The sequence below is a fragment of the Mus musculus genome, chromosome 11 (assembly GCF_000001635.26).
Source record: "Mus musculus strain C57BL/6J chromosome 11, GRCm38.p6 C57BL/6J".
In the NCBI taxonomy this organism is placed as follows: domain Eukaryota; kingdom Metazoa; phylum Chordata; class Mammalia; order Rodentia; family Muridae; genus Mus; species Mus musculus.
The window spans coordinates 66,035,078-66,055,855 of record NC_000077.6 but is presented as its reverse complement, the minus strand read 5'-3'; the positions used below and the strand labels follow the sequence as shown (position 1 = coordinate 66,055,855).

General features: G+C 43.7%; 1 protein-coding gene across 11 annotated transcripts in view; it reads left to right on the top strand.

Moving 5' to 3' along the window:
• Positions 1 to 20,778, top strand: part of Dnah9 (dynein, axonemal, heavy chain 9) — a 337,258-nt gene that overhangs the window by 112,726 nt on the left and 203,754 nt on the right. For all 11 annotated transcript variants that reach the window (XR_003949434.1, XM_006533213.4, XM_017314522.2 and 8 more), the window contains 4 exons: positions 2,751 to 2,855; positions 11,073 to 11,230; positions 15,454 to 15,592; positions 18,120 to 18,407. Coding sequence is in view for 10 of the 11 variants with exons in the window: in XM_006533213.4 (XP_006533276.1) it covers positions 2,751 to 2,855; positions 11,073 to 11,230; positions 15,454 to 15,592; positions 18,120 to 18,407 (690 nt within the window). In the remaining variant the exon portion in view is untranslated. The remainder of the gene's footprint in view (positions 1 to 2,750; positions 2,856 to 11,072; positions 11,231 to 15,453; positions 15,593 to 18,119; positions 18,408 to 20,778) is intronic.

The window sequence follows — 20,778 nt, the reverse complement described above, 5'->3', positions numbered from 1 at the left end:
CATCCTCATTCTGACTACAGTTTGACTCTCTCCCCATTTGATGTGTGTGCTCTTGTTCATTGTCTTTTTTTCTCACAAGAATGTCAGCCCCAGAAAGGCCTTGCTTTTCTATCCTGTGAACTGTTGATTCCTCATGTCCCAAAGCATTATCTAGCAGACAGTACCTTCTCAATTAGTATTTGTTAGATGAATAGATGAGAAGAACAACACGTTTTTGTTTATTTTATTAGTAGTTTTCTTTGTAGAGCATTTTCGAATTTGGATTACAACTGGTACACAGCACCCCCATGTACTCTCCCTTCCCCACACATGCCCCCTATAAATTATATCAAATTAAATTATAGGTGCTTTGTGTAGTAACCTGGCACAGCTAAAGTCACTGGAGAGGATGAAGACTCAATTGAGAATATGCCTCCCTCCGTAAGATCAGATTGTAGGCAAACTAATTGGGCATTTTCTCAATTAGTAACTGATGTGGAAGGGCCCAGCTCATTGTGCGTGGTGCCTCAGCCGGTGATCCTGGGTACTATAAGAAAGCAGCCTGAGCAAGCCAGTAAGCAGCATTTCTCATGGTCTCTGCATCAGCTCCTGCCTCCAGCATCCTGCCCTGCTTAAGTTCCTGTCCTGACTTCCTTCAGTGATAAACAAGGCTGTGGAAGTGTAAGCCAAATAGCCCCTTTCCTCTCCAGCTTGCTTTTTCATCAGTGTTTCATCACACCTACAATAATCCTAACTAAGACAACAGGTTAATGTATCACAAACAGGGTCAATACACTGCTCTAAAGTGAAGTCTAAGACTATGTTGCGATTCACTGATTGGAAGAACAATTGAACATACAGTTCTATAGGTTCAGGGAGGTGTGTAATGTCATCTACCCAATGTCACAGTACCATGTGCAGTAAGTAGCTTTTCTACCTCTGCTCTACCTGGGTCTCATTCTCTCCCCTACCTCCTACCCCTTCCCTCAAAACATCTGGCAACTGCTGATCTTTTTGGTTCTCTTATGTTTGCCTTTTCCATCTGAGTTTGAGAGTCCTGGGGTTTAATATGACTTGTGGTATATTTTCCTGATCTCTTTAAACTCTGTCCTACATCTAACCTTGCCTAGGTAACTGTCTGACTGATTCTGAGAAAATGTTGCCTTAATCATCGTCTCTCATGCAAACCTCTAAAGACTCCTTGTAATAAATTCAAGGCTTTCCGTTACTAAGACTTTCCTTAGTAATCAATTTTCCATCCCAAATGGCACCTTTACTTTTCTCCGGGCACATCATTATTTTGCTTGTTTTTCTTCCATAATCTTTTATCCTCCTGGACAGCCTTCCCCTCTCGTCAGCACACAGACACGAGTATGCACTGCAGGGTGGATGCTGAAGCCCTTTCTTCCGGGAACTAGTTGTTCAGGTTCTGTCTGTCTGCCTCCTTTTGCTTTCTCACTGCTCCCATTTTGTTGGAGTATATTCTGAGAAGATCACGGGTTATACGAGGAAAAAGGAATTGCAGCCATGTAACAAATTAATCTTGTTTCAGAAATTTAAAGTGTATACATGCATATGTGTATGGGTATGTATGTTTGTGTGTGCATGTTTGTGTAGAAGGAGAAAGAAGATGAGAGGGATATATATATATATATTATATACATATATATGTATATACATACATACATACACACACTATATATATATACATATACATATGTGTGTGTGTGTGTATATATATATATATATATATATATATATATATATATTCTTTTATAGATTAGACAAATGCATGCTCTCCTACTGATCTACCTTCACAGCCCATAGTATATGTTTAGAACTTGGCAAAAGTGGATTATGGAATGTAGTGGTTTCCCAACTTTCTTGACAACAAAAATCCTTCTCTCAAGGAACATCTGGCATTCCACAAAGCACATCTTGGAATGTGCTGCTGTTCTGCCATCTCATCTTCACTGATCACACTGGAGTACTCTGGCCCATTCCTCTCTGGGCTCTGTGACTCAGTGACAGTGCAGTCTGCAGTCTTCACGGGAACCAATACTTCTGTAGCAATTCTATTTGACTTGTATACCTTATTGCCAACACCTTCCCTCAAGTCCTTGCAGGGACCACCTCTTGATAGATGTCAGGACTTCCATGACTGCATATCCCTGGCATTTTAGAGGCATCCTGTAGCCAATGGCCTCCTGTACCCACTCCCTTACCACTGGCACATTGCCCACTAGCTCCTCTTTAATGCCAGAGTTTCTTTTCATTTTAGGATAGAAATACAATCTTCCCTTTGAAATTCTTTTCCTGCTCTCATTTGACAAGATTTTCCCATCGTTGCCTCTAACTGTTGTCAGTTGCTGACATCCCCAGCTCCACATCAGCTGGGAAACCTGAGTGCAGCTGGGCCTGGGTTGAATATACAGGCATTGGATTCCCATTAGGTTGTGCCAAAGCCCAAACAGGTCTATTTGTCTATGTTGTGTAAGAAAATCTATCTTTTATTCATTTCCTGGGACTTTGAATGTTCCAGAATGCTTCGGAAGAAACCCTGATGACATCTTAAAGGGGTTTCTCACTGCAGCATTGTGGAAAGCTTGTTTGATACCATGACTTGCATTGTTACCCATCACCTTCAGAAACGTAATTGTTCTTGAAGTTTCAGGGGACTGATGTGTCTATAATTAAAGAGGCTGGAAAATGACTGTGGACAAGATTCTAAGATGTTGTCATCATTTAATCTTTTATCTGTTTCCTTGCAGTCCTGTGGCAACATCTACAAAGGCCTGGCTCAGACTGGTGCCTGGGGCTGTTTTGATGAGTTTAACCGAATCTCTGTGGAGGTCTTGTCGGTGGTGGCTGTCCAGGTATGGACTAGGAGGGAATGGGAGCCTTGCAGTTTTCATGCCTGACCTTATGGAAGTTGATAGCCTGTTGTTTTCCTTCTTCCTCAGCAACATTTCCTCCTCCTACTTGCCATTCCATTCCCCTCTCTCCATCCTTTCCCTCCAAGTTGCCCTCCATGACCCCTCAAAGCATGTCCATTTCTAACTAGGAGAGTCTCCTGCTCTGTGTCTAAAGCAGGAACAGATATTATTTGTTCTACCTGCTTCAAAGAGGGGCATAAAGAATCAGCCAAGGAGGTGGATCCCAGCTGCTTGAAAACATGCACACTGCTGTAAAAACAGGGCTTCAGTTTCAGCTCTTATATCTGTTATAGAAGCCTGTAAGCAACTTGCCCCACAACTCTCAGCCCAAACCACTCATTTATGTATAAGACTACAGTGTCACTTAAGTGAGTGGTGGTACCCAATTCTAAACCAAATGAGTACTTGAGACAGGTGTGAATACTTCAGTGTTCTAGAATGGATCTGAATATCCATACTTTAGAGTAAGACTCTGAAATATGCCATCTTAAAACCAATCCCTAAAGGCTGGCTGGAGAGGTTGTGAATTAGGGTTAGGGGCCCATGGACAAAGAGAGGAAAACAGGAGGAAAGGCAGAGGCTGAATTCCAGGTTTGTGTCCGCATACAAAACAGGCAAACAGCTGAAATGTCCTCCCTTTTGGCTTATTTCTAGGGCATTACACAAGTAGCACTATTTCTAAAAAATAAATAAACAAATAAACAAACAAACAAACAAAGAAAAAGAAGGAGGAGGATAAAAGAGGAGAAGAGAGAAGAAGGGAGGGGAAAGGAGAGGAACAGGAGGAAATATGAAGTAGAAAGTAAAGAAAGAAAGAAGTGGGGGAGAGAATGAAAGGGAGTCTACAGCTATTACAGCTATGAGAAAGTTTATGATCTGGTCCCTGTAGATCTGTGTAATTGTAAATATGAACAATACTCACCTGGTCTGAGCTTTTATTTTTTTTCTTTTTTGGCAAGGATACAGGATGGAAGAAGGGTTGGAAGAACAAGGGTGGGGGTGGAACATCAGGCAGAGCAACCACATGGGAAGGACTGGCCAAGGCAGCTCTATTCCCTTTACCGGAGTAAGTGCCTGATTCTGTCTACATAACCTCCAGCTGTCACCTTTCTCATCCAACATGCTGTCTCTGTCACTGGAGGCTAACTGTGGAGCTTTGAGCAGAGAACTGAAGCAACTGCAGAGCTGGGGAGTGGTCAACCCTCTGCCAGTGGCTATTTCACAACACTATACCCTTGGGCTTCAACAGCCACGGGGAGCCATGAGCCATCACAGGACCCTCAGAGGCCCTTCACTTGCCCGTTCTGTAGTAGTCAGTCCTTTGGGCTCTCTTATCTGCCAAAGGCTACTCCATAAACACTGACACCTGCCCCAGCTGTCCCTTAGTGGGGCTTCCCCAAAGCACAGTGCACTTTCCCTTTAGATTCGCTCTTCTCAGTGGGAGTCAGTGAAGGTCTGGGTGCAAGGCCCAAGTGTGACCTGAAAGCTCTCTTGCATCAGCCTCATCTGCCATTGCTTGGTGAGTTGGTATACTAATTTCTGCATGACTTGACAGGGCCTAGGAAGGAAGTATTTCTACCAAAAAACTGGAGCTGAGGATGTGGGTGAATGGGAGAGTGCATGCCTAATAGACATAAAATCCTAGGTGTGACCACTGTAACTGTTTCTTCCAAAACCTACAGCACATGGCACCAACTCATTCTATATATGAAGGCCTTGTTTCTCTGGGAAGCCAATGGGTTAACTACTTATCAACACACCTCTGCCTTGTATAGATGGAAACCTGCTACTACCTAAACCGAAACTGAATATTCATATTTTTGAAAGATACTCTATTAATCTTTTTCTGTGATTATAATGAAATACCTGAAATTGGGCAGCATATAAAGAAAATGGGTTCATTTGGCTCACATTCCTGGACTCTCAAGAACATACATCTGGTAATGACTTTTTGCTGTCAAAACCACAAGATTCAATGATGAGCCCTGACTCTAATAACCTTGTCTAACCATAACCACCTCCTAACAGTTGGATCTCTAGTTACCATAGCTGGATCAAGTTCCTTCTCAGTGTCTCATAATGAAGATTTAATTCCAATATATTAACCCCTGGAGACAAATCGAAACCATATCCATACCATACCATATCATACCAGAAATTGCATGTCTTCTGGTTGTTTCCACCCTTGGGTGGTCATTTTGGAACCACTTGGAACCACAAACAGTGCCGTAGAATCTCTCTGTGTACTAACCCTTTCCTGGGTAGCTTCTGAGTGGCTCTGAAAACCTGCAGAGACACTATCTTTTCTCTTCTTTTCCCTGGACATGGCTCTACTTTCTCTGTTGTCCCATGTACCTGGGGCTTCTCTTCCCACTTCTCCCACTGCAGACATCTGTCTTCCTGTTCCCTTTGCCTGCCGTCCTACTATTTCCATTCATCTGTATGTCTTCCTCTCATCTCTGCATTCATGATTTCTGTGCCCTCTCCTCTGGCTGCTTGCCACAGTGTTTAGAGGACATCTCTGGCTCTTACCAGCCAGGCATTGCTACTCATGATTCCACTAAGGCCAGAATACTCATGATGCCTAATTCCATTGATGGTTGTCTCAAGGTGATGCTTAGTGCTAGTGGCTTGCCACAGGCTGTCTCCCTGTGTGTTCAAAGGCAATCTTCTCAGCATGCCCCACAGAAAGCTCACTGAGCCAATCATAGTTCTTTCATAATAATTTTTCAGAGATTTGATGTCTAAAATATTTAAATGAAAGATCTATAGATCATAGATGCTCAAGTATGAGTGTGATAATCCTGATAGTAGTCATCATCACTATGGTGATGATGATATAACTGATGATAATGGCAATGGTAGTGTTAGTGTTAGTGATGGTGATGGTGGTGGTATTTGTGGTAGGAGTGATGAAGGTAATGATGAATCTGGTGATGATTTTGGAGATTATGTGAGTGGTGATGCTGATGGTAAAGAAAGTGTTGTTGATGATGTTGATAAAGGTTGGTGATGATGATGAGGGTAGTATAGTGATAATGATTCCTATGGTTCTAGAGATGAAGGTGATGATTATGAAGGTGTGTGATTACTATGATGGTGATGGTGGTAGTGGTGGTGGTAAGGATGATTGCTGTCCTCATCATTTTAACACAGGAGGATAAGAGTTGGAAATAGATATCTGTGACCCATGGGACAGGGGTAAATGTCCACACCTGCTTTAAACAGGCCTATACTACCTAAGCCTCACATATCCTTAGCTGGGCTATGTCCAGATGATCTTATCAACCCTAACCATTCACTAGCTATTGGAAGAGTGCCCAATAACTGTGGTCCACTTCTCAAAAGCCAGAAAACAAAATGACCTTATGTTGAAAGGTCGGTATAGGGAGTATCCTCCTTTGTTCCTAAAATTAAGTAAAATATGTTCAACCTGGAACTCTCTGATGCTGCCATATTCTAGCCTAGGGACACACCCTTAAAAGACAGCCAGGAGGAAGTGGTCTCACGACAGCTGAGGCAGAATTGGAGCTGGTAACACTTAAAATCATATAAGCATCCAAGGAGAAAATTGTGCTTAATTATTCACACAGTCATCCTGGCTGGCATATTGGTTTGGAAACTGCGCCAGCTGCTGACAGTTCTCCGCTGTCCCCACCCTCCTCACCCCTCTCTGCTCCTCATCCCAGCTACTTCTGAAGAAGTAATTATGCTCCAATGTTTACATTGCCGGATATTTTCATGTCTCTGTCAGGTTGGTCAAGCAGAATTGCATATCCATTTGGGAAAATCCTCATTGTGGCAATTTCGAGAGAGATTACTCGCTATTTTTTAAAAATAAAAGCATTATACTGCTTAATTCTCTTCAGAATCTCCTCATTGCTGGCTCAGCCAGTTCTCTAGACCTTGGATTATCTGAGCCTTGGGAAACATTCCACCAAGGTCCAACTTATTACCTTGAACCTGTAGCCCCTGAACTTCCCCCCATATTCTCTGATGTCCCTACTACTTGTGGGTACAGGCACTGATAGGATCCTGGGCTGTGGCATGGAGCATCCTAGCAACTGATAGATCCAAACCAGGCCTGGCAGCAAATCCCAGTTAACACTGAGTTCAAGGTTAGCTGATGAGGCTCTGTCTTCCCCCAAATGCATAAAAACCAGAAGATCTATTATCAAGGGATTTACAGCACAGTTCCAAGGACTCCAGGCATAGAAGAAATGCTCCAGCCTCAGAGCCAAGAGAATGCCCCAAGTTGCACCTTCTGTAGAGATGTTAATCCTAAAGGAACACAGAACTCTGACAAAATGTACAAAGTAGTGACTGCGTTGCTCTTCCTGAAGGCATCCTTCATCACTACTCCATTCCACCATCATTGTGGAATCCAGCCAGAATTTTAATAATGGATGGAATTTGGACAAAGGCTTCATAAAAAAGTAACCAGAGAATGAGTTACATCCCTAGAATGGAAGGAGTGTGGTAAAGGAGTAGGGAGAAAAGCTGAGAATATTTACACAGCGTGGGTTAGCCTGTGACCTCCCTAAATTCTATCACATGCTCAAAGATAAGCCAATTTGCATATGTCATACACTATGACAGATTCAAGGCCTGAGCCAGAGGACACAGGACAGACTTCTGAGAATGCCAACTTCCAGGATCAGTCTGTTGCCAAAGTCTGTCCTGGGCAGTGTAGAATATCCACCCACCTAGATGCCTGCAGCGTCCTTCCCTCCATGCTGTGAGAATGTCTCCAGATTCACCCATGGAGATGGGTGAAAATGGTCCCCAGTAGAGAACCATATCAACCTTACAGATTTACATTTCTTTGTTTTTAATGGGTGATAAGAACATCTTTTCCTGGTCATAGGAAATGTTCATAATGTGTCATAGACATTATTTTCAGAGTAAAACAGATGACATGTACATAATAGATACAAATAAACTTGCAGAAAGAGTCTGTCACCTAAGTGATACCACAGGATCCTAGTGAGTACTCTCTGTGGTAGTCGTAACAACCAGACTGTCTATTAGGGTCTCAGAATATGTAGGGACCTATCATCAGTTAACTGATGTCAGCCTGAGGCTGATGAGGTCATGCTTGACTCCGGTCATGCCCCTTCTGGGTGAAGTGGCTAAGCATACATCCTGTTTTCAGCTTGTTTGGTTTTAAGATTTGGCCTATCTATCTCACTTGGCAACTGCTCGTTATTAACCATCTTTTTTTTTTCCGGTTAACTTTTTATTTTGAGCCAATTTTAGATGCTTTAAAAAGTTCCAAGAATAATAGTTTCTATTCATCCCCCCAATGCTACCTTAAAAGCAGAATGGTTTTATGGGGTTTTTTAACCACCTTTCTTCCACCCCTACAAAATAGAGTCTAAAACCACCCATCTCAATCTCCAGAGACTGCGACCCTTTCTGTACATGGTTCAGAATAGTGCTGGTTCTGCTCAAGTGCTTCACAATATCATATTATTATTATTATTATTATTATTATTATTATTATTATTCCCAAGGCTTTAAAATCCCCAGAAGTGATGCAAGTTTAGAGATGTGGGTGCAGAGTTGGCCTGGCCGCCTCTGCTGAGCAAGGCCTGCATTAAGTCCTCACCTTCCCTGTGCACTGTGTCCCCCCCTGGTACCCCCAACCCTCTGGACTTTATCTAGGCCCCTTGGATCCTGATTACTGTCACATTCCTGAGATTTGTCCTAAAAGTCTCAGTTGCTGCAGAGGCAGTGAGGAAAGTCATAGCCATGGTCTCCTGCCTGGCACGAAGCAGGCTAAGAGAAACACCTGTCAACACAGAGGCTCCAGCATGATCACCCACATCCACCAGCCTGCTCAGTCTTCTCCCTCAAGAGCCCCCAACAGCATTTTACACAAAAGCACAGATGCCTCCAATCCAAAGTCCGTCATAAATTCCTGCTGAGTGTGGGCTTTCTGGGCTTCAATGTTTGGGTGGAGATTGCTGAGTCAGAGCCAACAGCAGGAGGGTCCCATGCTCTAGTCTTGGCCTTCACCCAAAGGTAGCACAACAGCTTGTAAACGCTAATTAAACTTGCCTCCCTGTCCCTAGCCAAGAAAGTGCTCTGTATATTTTATAGATTTAATGACTAGGAAGGAAGGGAGGGAGCAGCCTTTATTTACAGCCACCTAACTTTCAGATATTGAGGGTAGCTAGGAGCTCCAAGGTAGAGCAGGGCTGAGCTGTGAGCCCAGAGTGAATCAGCTGCGTTCAGCCTGGGTGTCCAGTGCTCAGGGTGCTGCTGGAGGTTGGTTTGCCTGGGTAACATTGGTATTCTGCTCATAGGAAAGCCTCAGGTTCCTGCTAATTGCTGTGAGCTCAAATACATTCACTCATTAGAACGTTACCGCAGAGGAAGAGCTGAATCCTAATTGCCAAACTATCACTGCCATATATCTTGGCAATGGTGCCCCCTTCCCTTTCTCTCCCACCTTCATATGCACACACACACACACACACACACACACACACACACACACACTCCATAGCCCTCTGCAGAATAGGGCTACACCCTTGACTTTTCTAGCAGCCATCCTTGACAGAGATGCTGGAAGTCCATTTAAAACTCTGCCCCATTCTTAGCTTCAGGGTTTGCTTCTCAGACCCACACATAGCTAGAAATTCCCGGCGATGCTGTGGGACCTCTGACTGAGCAAAGTCAGCCTGCTGGTCTGTGCTTTTTATCTTCTTCCTGATGATTTTTGCCTGTATTTCAAAGAAGAGTGGAGAGCATACTCAGTTGAGTTCCATTGGTTGCTCTTCTCACTGTAAGAGCTACCCAGAATGGAGCTCCAACCAGGTCACACTTGTTAGATGGGGAGTAGTGGAGGTGATAATAGGAAGAGGAGGCAGGTGTCTATAGAAGCAGGTTGACCTTTAATCAGAACAACGAAGGGCAGCAGTCTAAGTGTGTGCTGATGCAGGGGCAGGGAGTGTGGGGGCTGGAGGGCTTGGAGGTTTTATAGGGCAAAGGGGAACTTTTGGGGGTGGAGGATTCCATCCGAAGATCGGTTCCCCTTTGGTCTCAGGAACACCCTCATCCTAACCTCCTACAACGTCTATCAATACATTGACCTTTCTGTCCAGAGTTTCTCCGCTCACCTGAAGATTTGGGGTTACTAGCCCTTTAATGCTTCAGCCAAGAGTCCCCTGGCTTCATCAGAGGCAATTAGGAAGTGGAATCTCCTTATCAGGTCTCAGCTAACCTGTGCCATTCTGTCTCATGCCACCCCTCCCCATAGTCCAGACTCTCCAATCTGTGAAGACAAAATCATTCAGACTTCATTCACTCATCATGTCACCCTAGACATGCAATGTGGGGAGAGATGGCTTAAGCTGAGATAATCAACACAGCTGCAGGAGCAAGGTTCACATTCAAACATTCCACACATGCTGCTGTTTTCTTCCACATAGATTTCATCACTATTGGAACAAGCCTTGGGGGCAGGGCAGGTACCTGCATTCTCACCATGGGACAAGGGGCATGGATTCAAGTCCTGCTGCCCCACAGACGGGCTCTGCAACTGTGGGAAACAACTTCGCCTCCCTGTGCTTCTGCTTTATGATAATGAGGCAGAAGAGTTGGGTTGAAGTGTTCCCCCTAAGTATCTTGATGATGTTTGAATGGCTTTCTGTGCAGAAAAAGTACTCAGAGCTAGGAATGAGGCCAGGAGGCACAACACTGGCGTGTGTAAGCCCCTGAGTTTGATCCTTAGCACCCCATCCCTCATGCCCCCCTCTCCCTGTCCCTGTCCCTGTCACTCCCTCTCTCTCTCCATATACATATATATGGAGGCTCATCTAGCTCAAAAAGATCCCTCTCCTGGTGCTGCTGAGAACACCATAGCCTTTTCCACTCACACATGAACAATCATTCTCTCTCTCTCTCTCTCTCTCTCTCTCTCTCTCTCTCTCTCTAGTCACCACAAAGTAATGAATGTTGGAATGTTGATGTAGATAGCCAGACTCCTTACTGCCATCAGCAAAGGCTTCAAGATGCCAGCACCATGCCTGTCCTTCAATGCAGGGGGGCCATAGGACAATTGCCTGTGTTGTGTGTCTGGATTTCCAGTTTTAGTTACTGACCACCACTAAAATGTAAGGATCCATTTTTCCTCTGATCCTCCACCAGGTAAAAAGCATCCAGGATGCAATCAGAGACAAGAAGCAGAGGTTCAGCTTCCTTGGAGAGGAGATTAGCCTTGACCCTTCAGTGGGCATCTTCATTACCATGAACCCAGGCTATGCTGGCCGCACAGAACTGCCAGAGAACCTCAAGGCCCTTTTCAGGTATGTATGTCTCTATACAAGGACTCCCCAAAGAGGAATTTCTTGCATTTTCCTACTAAAAATGTGGTTTATACATTAGAGAAAATTTGGAACATTTAGAGAGCAGACTTTCCCCCCAGTTGATACCCCATTAATCTTCTGTTTGCCCTCAGATATCAAATAGCTTCATGGTTTGGGGTGGGACCCTGAGTCTGTTTCCCTCTCTCTATCCTATGACCTAGTCTGGCTTGGAGCTGTGCAGGCCTTATGTGTTCTGCCACTGTCTGTTCATATGTGCATAAGCCCTATAGTGTTGGAGAGGGAAAATATGATCAAATATATTTAATGAAAATAATTAATTAGGGAAAACAAAAGTAGATTTTTAAAGATCTACTTTTACTATAATGACATAATTAGTAAAATCATTCTTTGTTTAATTGCAGCCCGTACATATCACATATGTATAATATTAATTTTATTTTATATAGTTGCAATATACACTTGCTACTTGTATACAATTCCATTCTTTATTTTTCATCCCCTAGCCTATCATAAATATTTTCTCCTATTGGGTATTTTTAATAAATCTCATCCCATGGCTACATATTTTTCCATCAAGTATGTGGTTCATGGTATAATTAATTGGCCCCTCATGGCTGCATATTAAAAATGTTTCTAGCATTTAAAATAAATTCATACACAATTCTGTAATGTACATTTTTTGTATATAAATCTTTTTTCTGTATGCATGATTATTTTGTTTGGCTAGCTTCCCAGAGTGGAATTACAGAGTTAACGAGCGGGAACATTTTTAAGGCTTTTGATACACATTGCCAAATTACTTTCTAAAAAGCTCAGTGTCAAATTACATCCTGGTAAAGACACATGGAAACACCCCTTTTACCTTACCCTTGTCGCCTGGGCGTATGGCGATGTTTTTACATCTTTTTTTAATTTTATTTCGATAAGAAAACATAAAGATCCTTGCTAGCAGGAGCTAGAGTTTGCATTCTTTCTTCAGACGAGTGAAGTTGGCCCGACAAAGAGAGAAATGAAGGATGTTTCCTGCTTTTGGAGCTTCTGTTAAACTTTTTCCTAGAGAGATAGTGGGAAGTGTGACAATCTGTTTGTCTCATTTGGCAGCTGGGGGACAGTGCCCTCTCCAGGGGAGGTGGAGTCCACCTCATGGTACCCAGTCAGCCTGACAGACTTCTCACTAGTTGCCCCAGTCTCTCCCAGATTTGGGGGTTCGCTTGCTTGCTTGCTTCTTTGCTTCCTTGCTTCCTTGCTTCCTTGCTTCCTTGCTTCCTTGCTTCCTTGCTTCCTTGCTTCCTTGCTTCCTTGCTTCCTTGCTTCCTTGCTTCCTTGCTTCCTTGCTTCCTTGCTTCCTTGCTTCCTTGCTTCCTTGCTTCCTTGCTTCCTTGCTTCCTTGCTTCCTTGCTTCCTTGCTTCCTTGCTTTAAGACATAGTCCTACTGTGTAGCCCAGGCTGGCCTAGGACCTGTGATTCATTTGCCTCAGCCTCTTGAGTGCTGGGATTGTAACTATGTGCCACCACCCATCTGGCTCAGCCTCTCACTCCATTGTAGCAGTTCTCTGTCACACCAGTGTGGGTGTGTCTTCACTCAAGCAACTCCTACTTTAAACAAAAACCATTGAAATGTTAGCAGGCTGTACTCACCATCCCAGAACACTACACTGTTGGCTGTTCATTTCCATATTTACTAAGTAAGGTAGGTATGACAAACAATAATACAGGCAGGTTCAACCAAAATTGTTCTTTGTGTTTTCTCTTTTAATTTAAAGTCATCTCAAGCTGCTGTAAACTAGCTGACCTAAACAGTAGACACTTCACAGGGTGCTTGAAGCCAGACGTCCAAAGTCTCAGAGGGTCAGATGGTCAAGTTCTGGGATGGCTCACTTCCAAGTTTCAAGAGATGGTCACCTCAGGTATTCCTCTGTGGCAGAGAACCAGCAAACTTGCTCTCAGACCAACGGTCTCAGGCTCATGACCTCTACTCCCCAATCTCATCACACTTAGGGGTTCCATAACAATCTTAGGGGGCACAATTATTCAGACTCTGGCAGTCTAAAATATATACATAGAAAACAGATGAGAAAAATAAGAACAATAGTTTTGAGTTATTTATTTTTATCTGAGGTGTATAAATATCTTGCCTGCATGTATGTATGTGCACCACGTACATGTTGTACCAGCTGGGTTTTTGCGTCAACTTGATCCATGCTAGAATCATCAGAAAGGAAGAAGCCTCAGTGGAGGAAATGCTACCATGAGATAAAGCTATAAGGCATTTTCTTAGTGATCAATAGGGGAGGACCCAGCCCATGGTGGGTAGAGCTATCCTGGGTTCAATAAAAAGGAAAGCCAAGCAAATCACGAGAAGCAAGCCAATAAGCAGCATGCCTTCACGGCCTCTGCATCACCTTTGCCTCCAGGTTCCTGTGCCATTTGCGTTCCTGTCCCGACCTCCTCTGGTGATGAACAGCAGTGGAATGGGAAAGTGTAAGCTGAGTAAACGCTTTTCTCCCTAACTTACTTTTGGGTGTTTTGTTGCAGCAATAAAAATTCTGAGACAATGCCTGCTTCTCACTAAGGCCATAAAGGACATTGTATCTTCCGGAAGTAGAGTTACAGATGGTTGTTACTGGCCATGTGGGAGCTTGGAATGAAACCCAGGTCCTCTGTCAGAATAGCAAATGATCTTAAGTACAAACCCATCTCTCTAGCCCCGAGAAAGATATTTTTTATAATAGTAAGATGAACATCTATCTATTTTACATTAATTTTCACAAAGGCCCTGTAACATCGATACTATTAATTTCCCCCATGTACTGTGAGAAAATTGATGGATTCCCTGGTAAATAACAGCAGAATGGGAGTTTGAACCCAGAGCCTTGGCTCCTCTCAGCCTAGCCCTGTTACCTAGAGGCAATCCTGTAATTTCTTGTCATTTTTCTTCCCACACTGTGTCAGCATTTATTCTTTAAAGCTGAGAACTGGCAATGTTGTTTAATATATTGCTTTCATTAATTAATATTTTCCCATGTTACTTGCTAATCTTCCTTCTGCAGCATAATTTTCCACAGCCCCATTAAATACCATTGATGTCCTCATGTTCAGACTGCCAAGTGATTTTGAGAACCTAAATATCTGGTGGCTTCTTCGATCCCGACTGTAGTGCAAAACATTTCAAAGGACAATATGTACTTGAATTACTTTGAAAAATAAATGTTAACAACACAGGAAAAAAATGCAATTGAGACTTGACAGGGAGATATCTCAGCCAGTAAAGTGCTCATGTTACAAGCATAAGGGCTTGAGTTTGGTCTACTTCTTAAAAGCTGGGAGTGGTACCAGTCATTCCAGCACCCAGGAAGAAAATGAAGGTATCTATCTCCCTGGAGCTTGCTGGCCAGTCAGCATACCTGAATCAGTGAGCTGCAAGCCAGTGAAATGCATTGTTTCAGCAAGATGGGTGGCTTCTGAGGAAACATATTCAAGCTTGACTTCTGTCCTCCATATCTGAGTTCAAACCCATGCACACACAATTAAATAATTGTAAGTTCCCATGACATACCAAATAAATTAATAGCTTTGACAAGTCACTTAAAACTTTAAAAAAATATATCACTAGTGCCAGAGAAAAGAAGACCACAGTAAATTCTTATATAGAGATGAAAACCTCAGCTCTCCTGTGTTCTTGTGTACTCTATCTAATGTCAAGATGACGCTAATCTTGACCCTGGTCCTTAGCTTTGGAAACTTAAATAAATGTCTATACAAATAAATACAAAATAAGTCATGGCCACCTGGAGGACATCCTCACCATGAGGAGAAGGAGATGAGAAACTCTCTGATTCCAGCAGACACCCAGGGAGAGACTACGTTCCCCGATCTTAGCTCCTAACCAATTTTAGACAGCTTGCTGTGTTAATCCTTGCCTTTGCATGAGGCACATTGACCTTAAGACACAAGACCTGAGCTGTATCCCTGACTCTTCCTCACTCCTACTAACATTATCCATCACTCTGGGGTAAGAGGTCACTCCCTTTATCCTTAGTTAACTCATCTCAGACATAGAAGTGCGAGATGGAGTGATTGCAAAGGTCTTTCCATGAAGTTTTGCCCTTGAAGACAGCTCTTTGTATGGTCACAGCAAGCATCTCTTGTCCTGCAGTCTCTCCTTCAACTCAGTTTCTCAGCCTCTGTCTTTCTGCATCCAGGCCCTGTGCAATGGTAGTTCCAGACTTTGAGCTGATCTCTGAGATTATGCTGGTAGCAGAAGGATTCATTGAAGCCCGGTTGTTGGCCAGGAAGTTCATTACCCTTTACCGGCTGTGTAAAGAACTTCTCTCCAAACAGGTAGGATCTCTGTGGAAGCTGTTGACCAAGCACCGCTCTAAGGCCTAACTCTGAACCAATGGATTAGATCGATCTTACAGCTTGTCTGGTTTGATATACAATAACAGAAGCTCTGAGTACTTCTTCAATAAGAGTTTGTTCAGTTTTCAACTCTGCACTTGTTCAGAGTCTTTGAGCACCAAATTATTTTTAAATAGTATTCTTCATGGCCTTTCTCAGACAAATGCCCCACGAAAAACATGGCAATGGTAAGTGACATCCCCTGGAGGAAATAGGTTCTTCCTGAAGGGACATGGGATGGGATGTGTACTGAGAGTGGTTTTGTGCTTTTCCCTAGTAGTGTGACTTTAAAACATCTTCTAGTAAAGGTAGACTCAGGAAATAGCATCTTAATAAAATTGAACTCAGTATCTGCAAGGTCCATACCCTGTATGGAGAATTTCTTGGTGTCGAAGATAACCACAAAAGTTTCCCAGGAAGTTTCATGCTCCCTTTGGGGGTCATCTTGCTTTGATCACCTTCACTGCTGTGGACTCTATCGACCCTGACACATATTTACAAGACAGAGGCATCCTGTTTTCTCCATACCTTTTCATCACCTCCTCTCTCTAGGTTCTCCATAACCACTGACTTTCAGGCCTGTGACTTCTGTACTCATAATCCTGTCACAAACCTCTCTTTTGTGTCTAAACATGAATTGTCAGTGGTGTACCCCACTATTCTCCCTACATCTAGAGAGCACATCCATTCAAAGTTGTTCCTCCCTGCCAACCCCACCAACCCTTCTTTCCCTGCTGTCTCTAATACAGTATGTGAAGTATGCACTGCTTGCTAATGGGGAGGATGGGGAGGACAGGGGAGGATGGGGGGGGGGACACAAGGATTCATCCATGACTTTCTTCTCGCTGAGCCTAATCATTAACAAAGTGATGTTGATGATGCTTTCTGGAGTCTCCTTGTGATGGCTCATCTTGGTAGTCAACTTGACACTCCTAAGAAGTGAGAGCCTCAGTGGAGGAACTGCCTCCATCATTCTGACCTGTGGGCATATCTGTGAGGACATTTTCTTGATTAATAGTTGATGTAGGAGGGCCCAGATCACCATGGTCAGTGCCATCTCTAGGCAAGTTGGCCTGAGCTATATAAGAAAGAGGGTACACTGTGAGCCTGGAAACAAATGAATAAGTGGCTCTTAGTGGCTTCTGCTTCAAGATCCTTCCTTGAGGATCTCTCCTGGCTTCTCTCAATGATGAATTATAGCTTGTAAGCTAAAGTAAACCTTTCTCCCCAAATTCATTTTGGCCACGATGCTTATTACCACAGCAGAATCCTGACTAGCACTAACTAGAACAAGCAACACTTTTCCATGCACACTTTAGCTGCTCTAGTTGCAAGTAGCCATGTCTCTCTGTTAGACTCTTGCACCTGCCTCTAGAATAACTTTGCTACTGGCAAGTCAGCTTCCTCAACCCATTCTTGAGATACCAGCTAAGTAGTGATTTTCAAATGTTCCTCACTGGTCTTAGCATCAAGACAAATTGTGATCCCTCTGTTAAAGGCTGTAATGCTCCATCCTCTGCCTTCCTCAACAGCTCACATTCATGGTTCTCATTCCAAGTTCTACCTCCCTGAGTCCTCTAGGCGTTTCCTGAGATAAATTATCATCTCATCCTGAGTCAGTGGAAACCCTGTTTTCTTGACTGCAGTGCTCCCTCATCTGTGCCTAACTGACTTCTGCTCCTTCTAGTGTTCTGTAATGCCTTCCCTTCAGGAGACCATCTCTGTTCCCCAGCCCCCCAGGTATAGTTATTGCATCTTTTGTCTTCATTGCACATGGGAACCTTTTCCTTTGTGGCATTTATCACAGCTCTAATCATGTTGTGATGTGGTGGGAGGCAAAGCAGGGACAAGAACCTAGGTTCATATGAAATCAAGCTCTGTACTCTGAACCACCTCCTCTCCTTGCCATGCGGTGGAACCCTGGGGCCAATGATCCATTTGCCCCAGAATCATCAGCACTGGTGGTACTGTGGAACGCTTACATTTTTTTTTTTGTAGTGTTAGGAATCAAACCTAGGAGCTTGCATGTACTAGGCAAGATTTCTGCCATTCACTATGCCCCTAGCTTCAGGAAGTATCCTTTTGAAAACTATTCTTGGTGAGTTTGGAAGCCTCTAAGGGAAATCTCAGGCTCAACCTGTACCTTCTCTAACAGCTAAGATGCTGTCTTCTTGACAGCCCTCATGCCCTCTGAATATATGAGGAACAACCAGATCAGTTTGAAAATGAGCCTTGTTCATCCTCCAGGGCCCCATCCCCTTGAATGTTCAATGTCTGCTGTGTTATCCTAGATGGAAAAGTATAAGCAATGCCAGACCAAGAGCACAGTGTTCAGAGAATTATCCATCCACCCTCCACCTGAGCTTCAGTAGTGACCATGCTATAATTCTGTGTGAGTTATGTAGCCCATGCATATGATCTTCCACATCCAAGCAACTCTTGCCTTAGTGGTGCTGTCTTCCCACAGGATCACTATGACTGGGGACTTCGTGCCATTAAGTCTGTCCTCGTGGTAGCAGGATCACTGAAACGGGGAGACCCTGACCGCCCAGAGGACCAAGTCCTGATGCGTTCTTTGAGAGACTTCAACATCCCAAAGATCGTGACAGATGACATGCCGGTGTTCATGGGTCTGATAGGTGACCTCTTTCCTGCTTTGGATGTCCCCAGGAAGAGAGATCTGGACTTTGAGGCTGTGGTTCGGAAAGCAATCGTGGACCTTAAGCTCCAGGCTGAGGACAACTTTGTGCTCAAGGTATGTGAGGCTTTCCCTGACAAGCCTTCTCTGTCTCTGAATTCTTTTCTTGGACCACACACTATACTCCATCCGTCATTCCAATGGAATTTTAGATGTACAGATATATATCCAATTAGAAACAGCTCAATATACTTAGTTCTTTAGTGGGAGACCACAATTGTGGAATAATAGTGGAGAAGACAAGAGAAACAAGAATCCTCTTGCCATTAACATCAATAGAAAATGAAGTATTTAAGTGGTAAAGACTTTAAGAGGAAAAGCTGAAACTTCCTTATATCTTGCTGGCATCTTTAAAACCAATTTAGGGTACTCGTGCTCTGCTGCAAAAGCTGCAAGAGCACACAGAGAGCCAGGGAAACCATCTCCCTCACATTCAAACAGTGGCTTAATGAGGAAGGTTCCATCTGGGTCTGATCTTTAATTGATATTAAAATAGTCTCCAACAGAACAGGACCTGCCTCTCTAATGAGGAAGCCCAGTGCTTAAACTGATTTAAGCCTGCAACGTGCCTACTGACATTGAGGCAAAGTAAAAATGAACTGTGCGATCTTCCCGTTAGGGTCAGGAGTCACTGCTGATTTTTTTTTTTTTTAGGGCTTGGAGAACAGTGTTCTGCATGTCTCCCTGCCTACACTCATCCTGGTTTTCCATGAGTCTGTCATTTTCACACATAATTTGCAGAATGTGATGGTTCTAGGGTATATATGAAATATAAATGCTAGAAATGACTGCTTTGTATAGAAACAGGTTTACTGGCTGTTGCCATAAAGAAGACAGTTGCTAAAAAGTACAGCCAAGGTATCTAAGTACAAAGACATACATTGTTCTTCCTGTCAAAAAATAGGTATGAGAAACACATGTGCATCACTTTGGAGTTCCCACACGGGTTTTATAGTCTGTCTCACATTCGATCTCCCCAACAACCCGAGGCAGATGATACAGAGGCATTTCATAAGTGGGACAATGAACGGCTACGAGGAAGTACAGGAAGGCCTTTCTTTTATGAGGGAGGAAGTGTGCACCCTAGAGGGAAGCATGGCAAAGATCTTCCGGGAGGATTTTCCAACACACAGTATGTTCACTGGTAGAGAATAAGCCCCAGTTATGCAAAGACAGATTTCAGAGTGAATTGATGCACAGCCTTCCCAGTGCAATGAGGTATGTGTTTTCCTTGCTGGAATTTCATTTTACAGAAGAAAGGAAAACATGACCTGCCCTTTGTACCCAGTTGATCCACCAACCCCCAGCCCCCCCCCCCCACTCACTGTCTCCTGCCCTCCAAGTTCAGTGGATAGATGGACTTTTGAAGTAAGGAATGGCAAGATTGCCTTCTATTTAGGGTAAAAAGGGGTCAACAAAGGGCTGTGTGCAGGAAACACAGAGGTTATACAGGCAACATCAGGGAGCTCAGTAGTGACAAAGGAAAAGGTACTGGGGTGATGAGAACTGGGGTGTGGGTTGCAGTAAGACTGGAGAGATAGCATGGGGCTGTGAAAGAGAGGGCTCTGAATGCCAGGCTGAGGGTGTTCCCTTTATTAAAGTGGCTAATCCTAGGATGCACCCTCTTCCAGGAGGAGTTAAATTCATCCAGATTCATACAACAGTTGTAACTAAAGATGTTTTAAAATCAGGAAGAGTCATGTCTTTCCTGACTTTCTGGAGTCTGGTCAGGGCATCTAGCACCCCAATGCCTGCCATGTTCTTCAGCAGTTTTCCTTCCAGTATCTTGTCTTTCTTTTTGCCAGTTGTCTGACATTCTGCTTTCTTCTTGTCTCCTTTTCGATAGCTGCTTCTGATAAGATGGAGGCCCTCTGCTAAAAAGTTCTTCAAGCAGAAGACAGCATCCCCTACTCACTTTCACATTTGCATTTCCACCTCAACTTCTGCAAAATAATTCCCCCAAAACTGTCTCATAGAGCCCTCATGGAATCCCGTGATCCCTTAAAATTCATATTATAAGTGCTTAAAGGCAAAGGAAATAGCTCATAGAACTATAGAAAGTGGGGAATGGACATCATAGTGATTCTCTGAAAACATGGCAGAAGTACAGCTCTGACTGACGAGAGGGGATTGTGGGATAGGATACCTTCAGACAGAGATTCAGGAAAAAGCATCCTCCAGCTGGCAAGTCCTGGGTCCAGACTGAAAGGACTTAGCACAGAGCAGAGGGCATGCTGTAGAGTCAGCCAAAGGTACATTCTCATGGAGTTTTAAGGGTCAGGAGCAAAGAAGGTAAGTTTTCTAGCTGGGAGATAGACGTGCGGGTGAGTCAGGAACCTCGATGTTCAAGGGCATAACACCTACTTTGACTCAGCCCTTGTGAGGGCCAACATGGTAACCAGCAGTGGCAGAAGTACGTCAAGCAAGC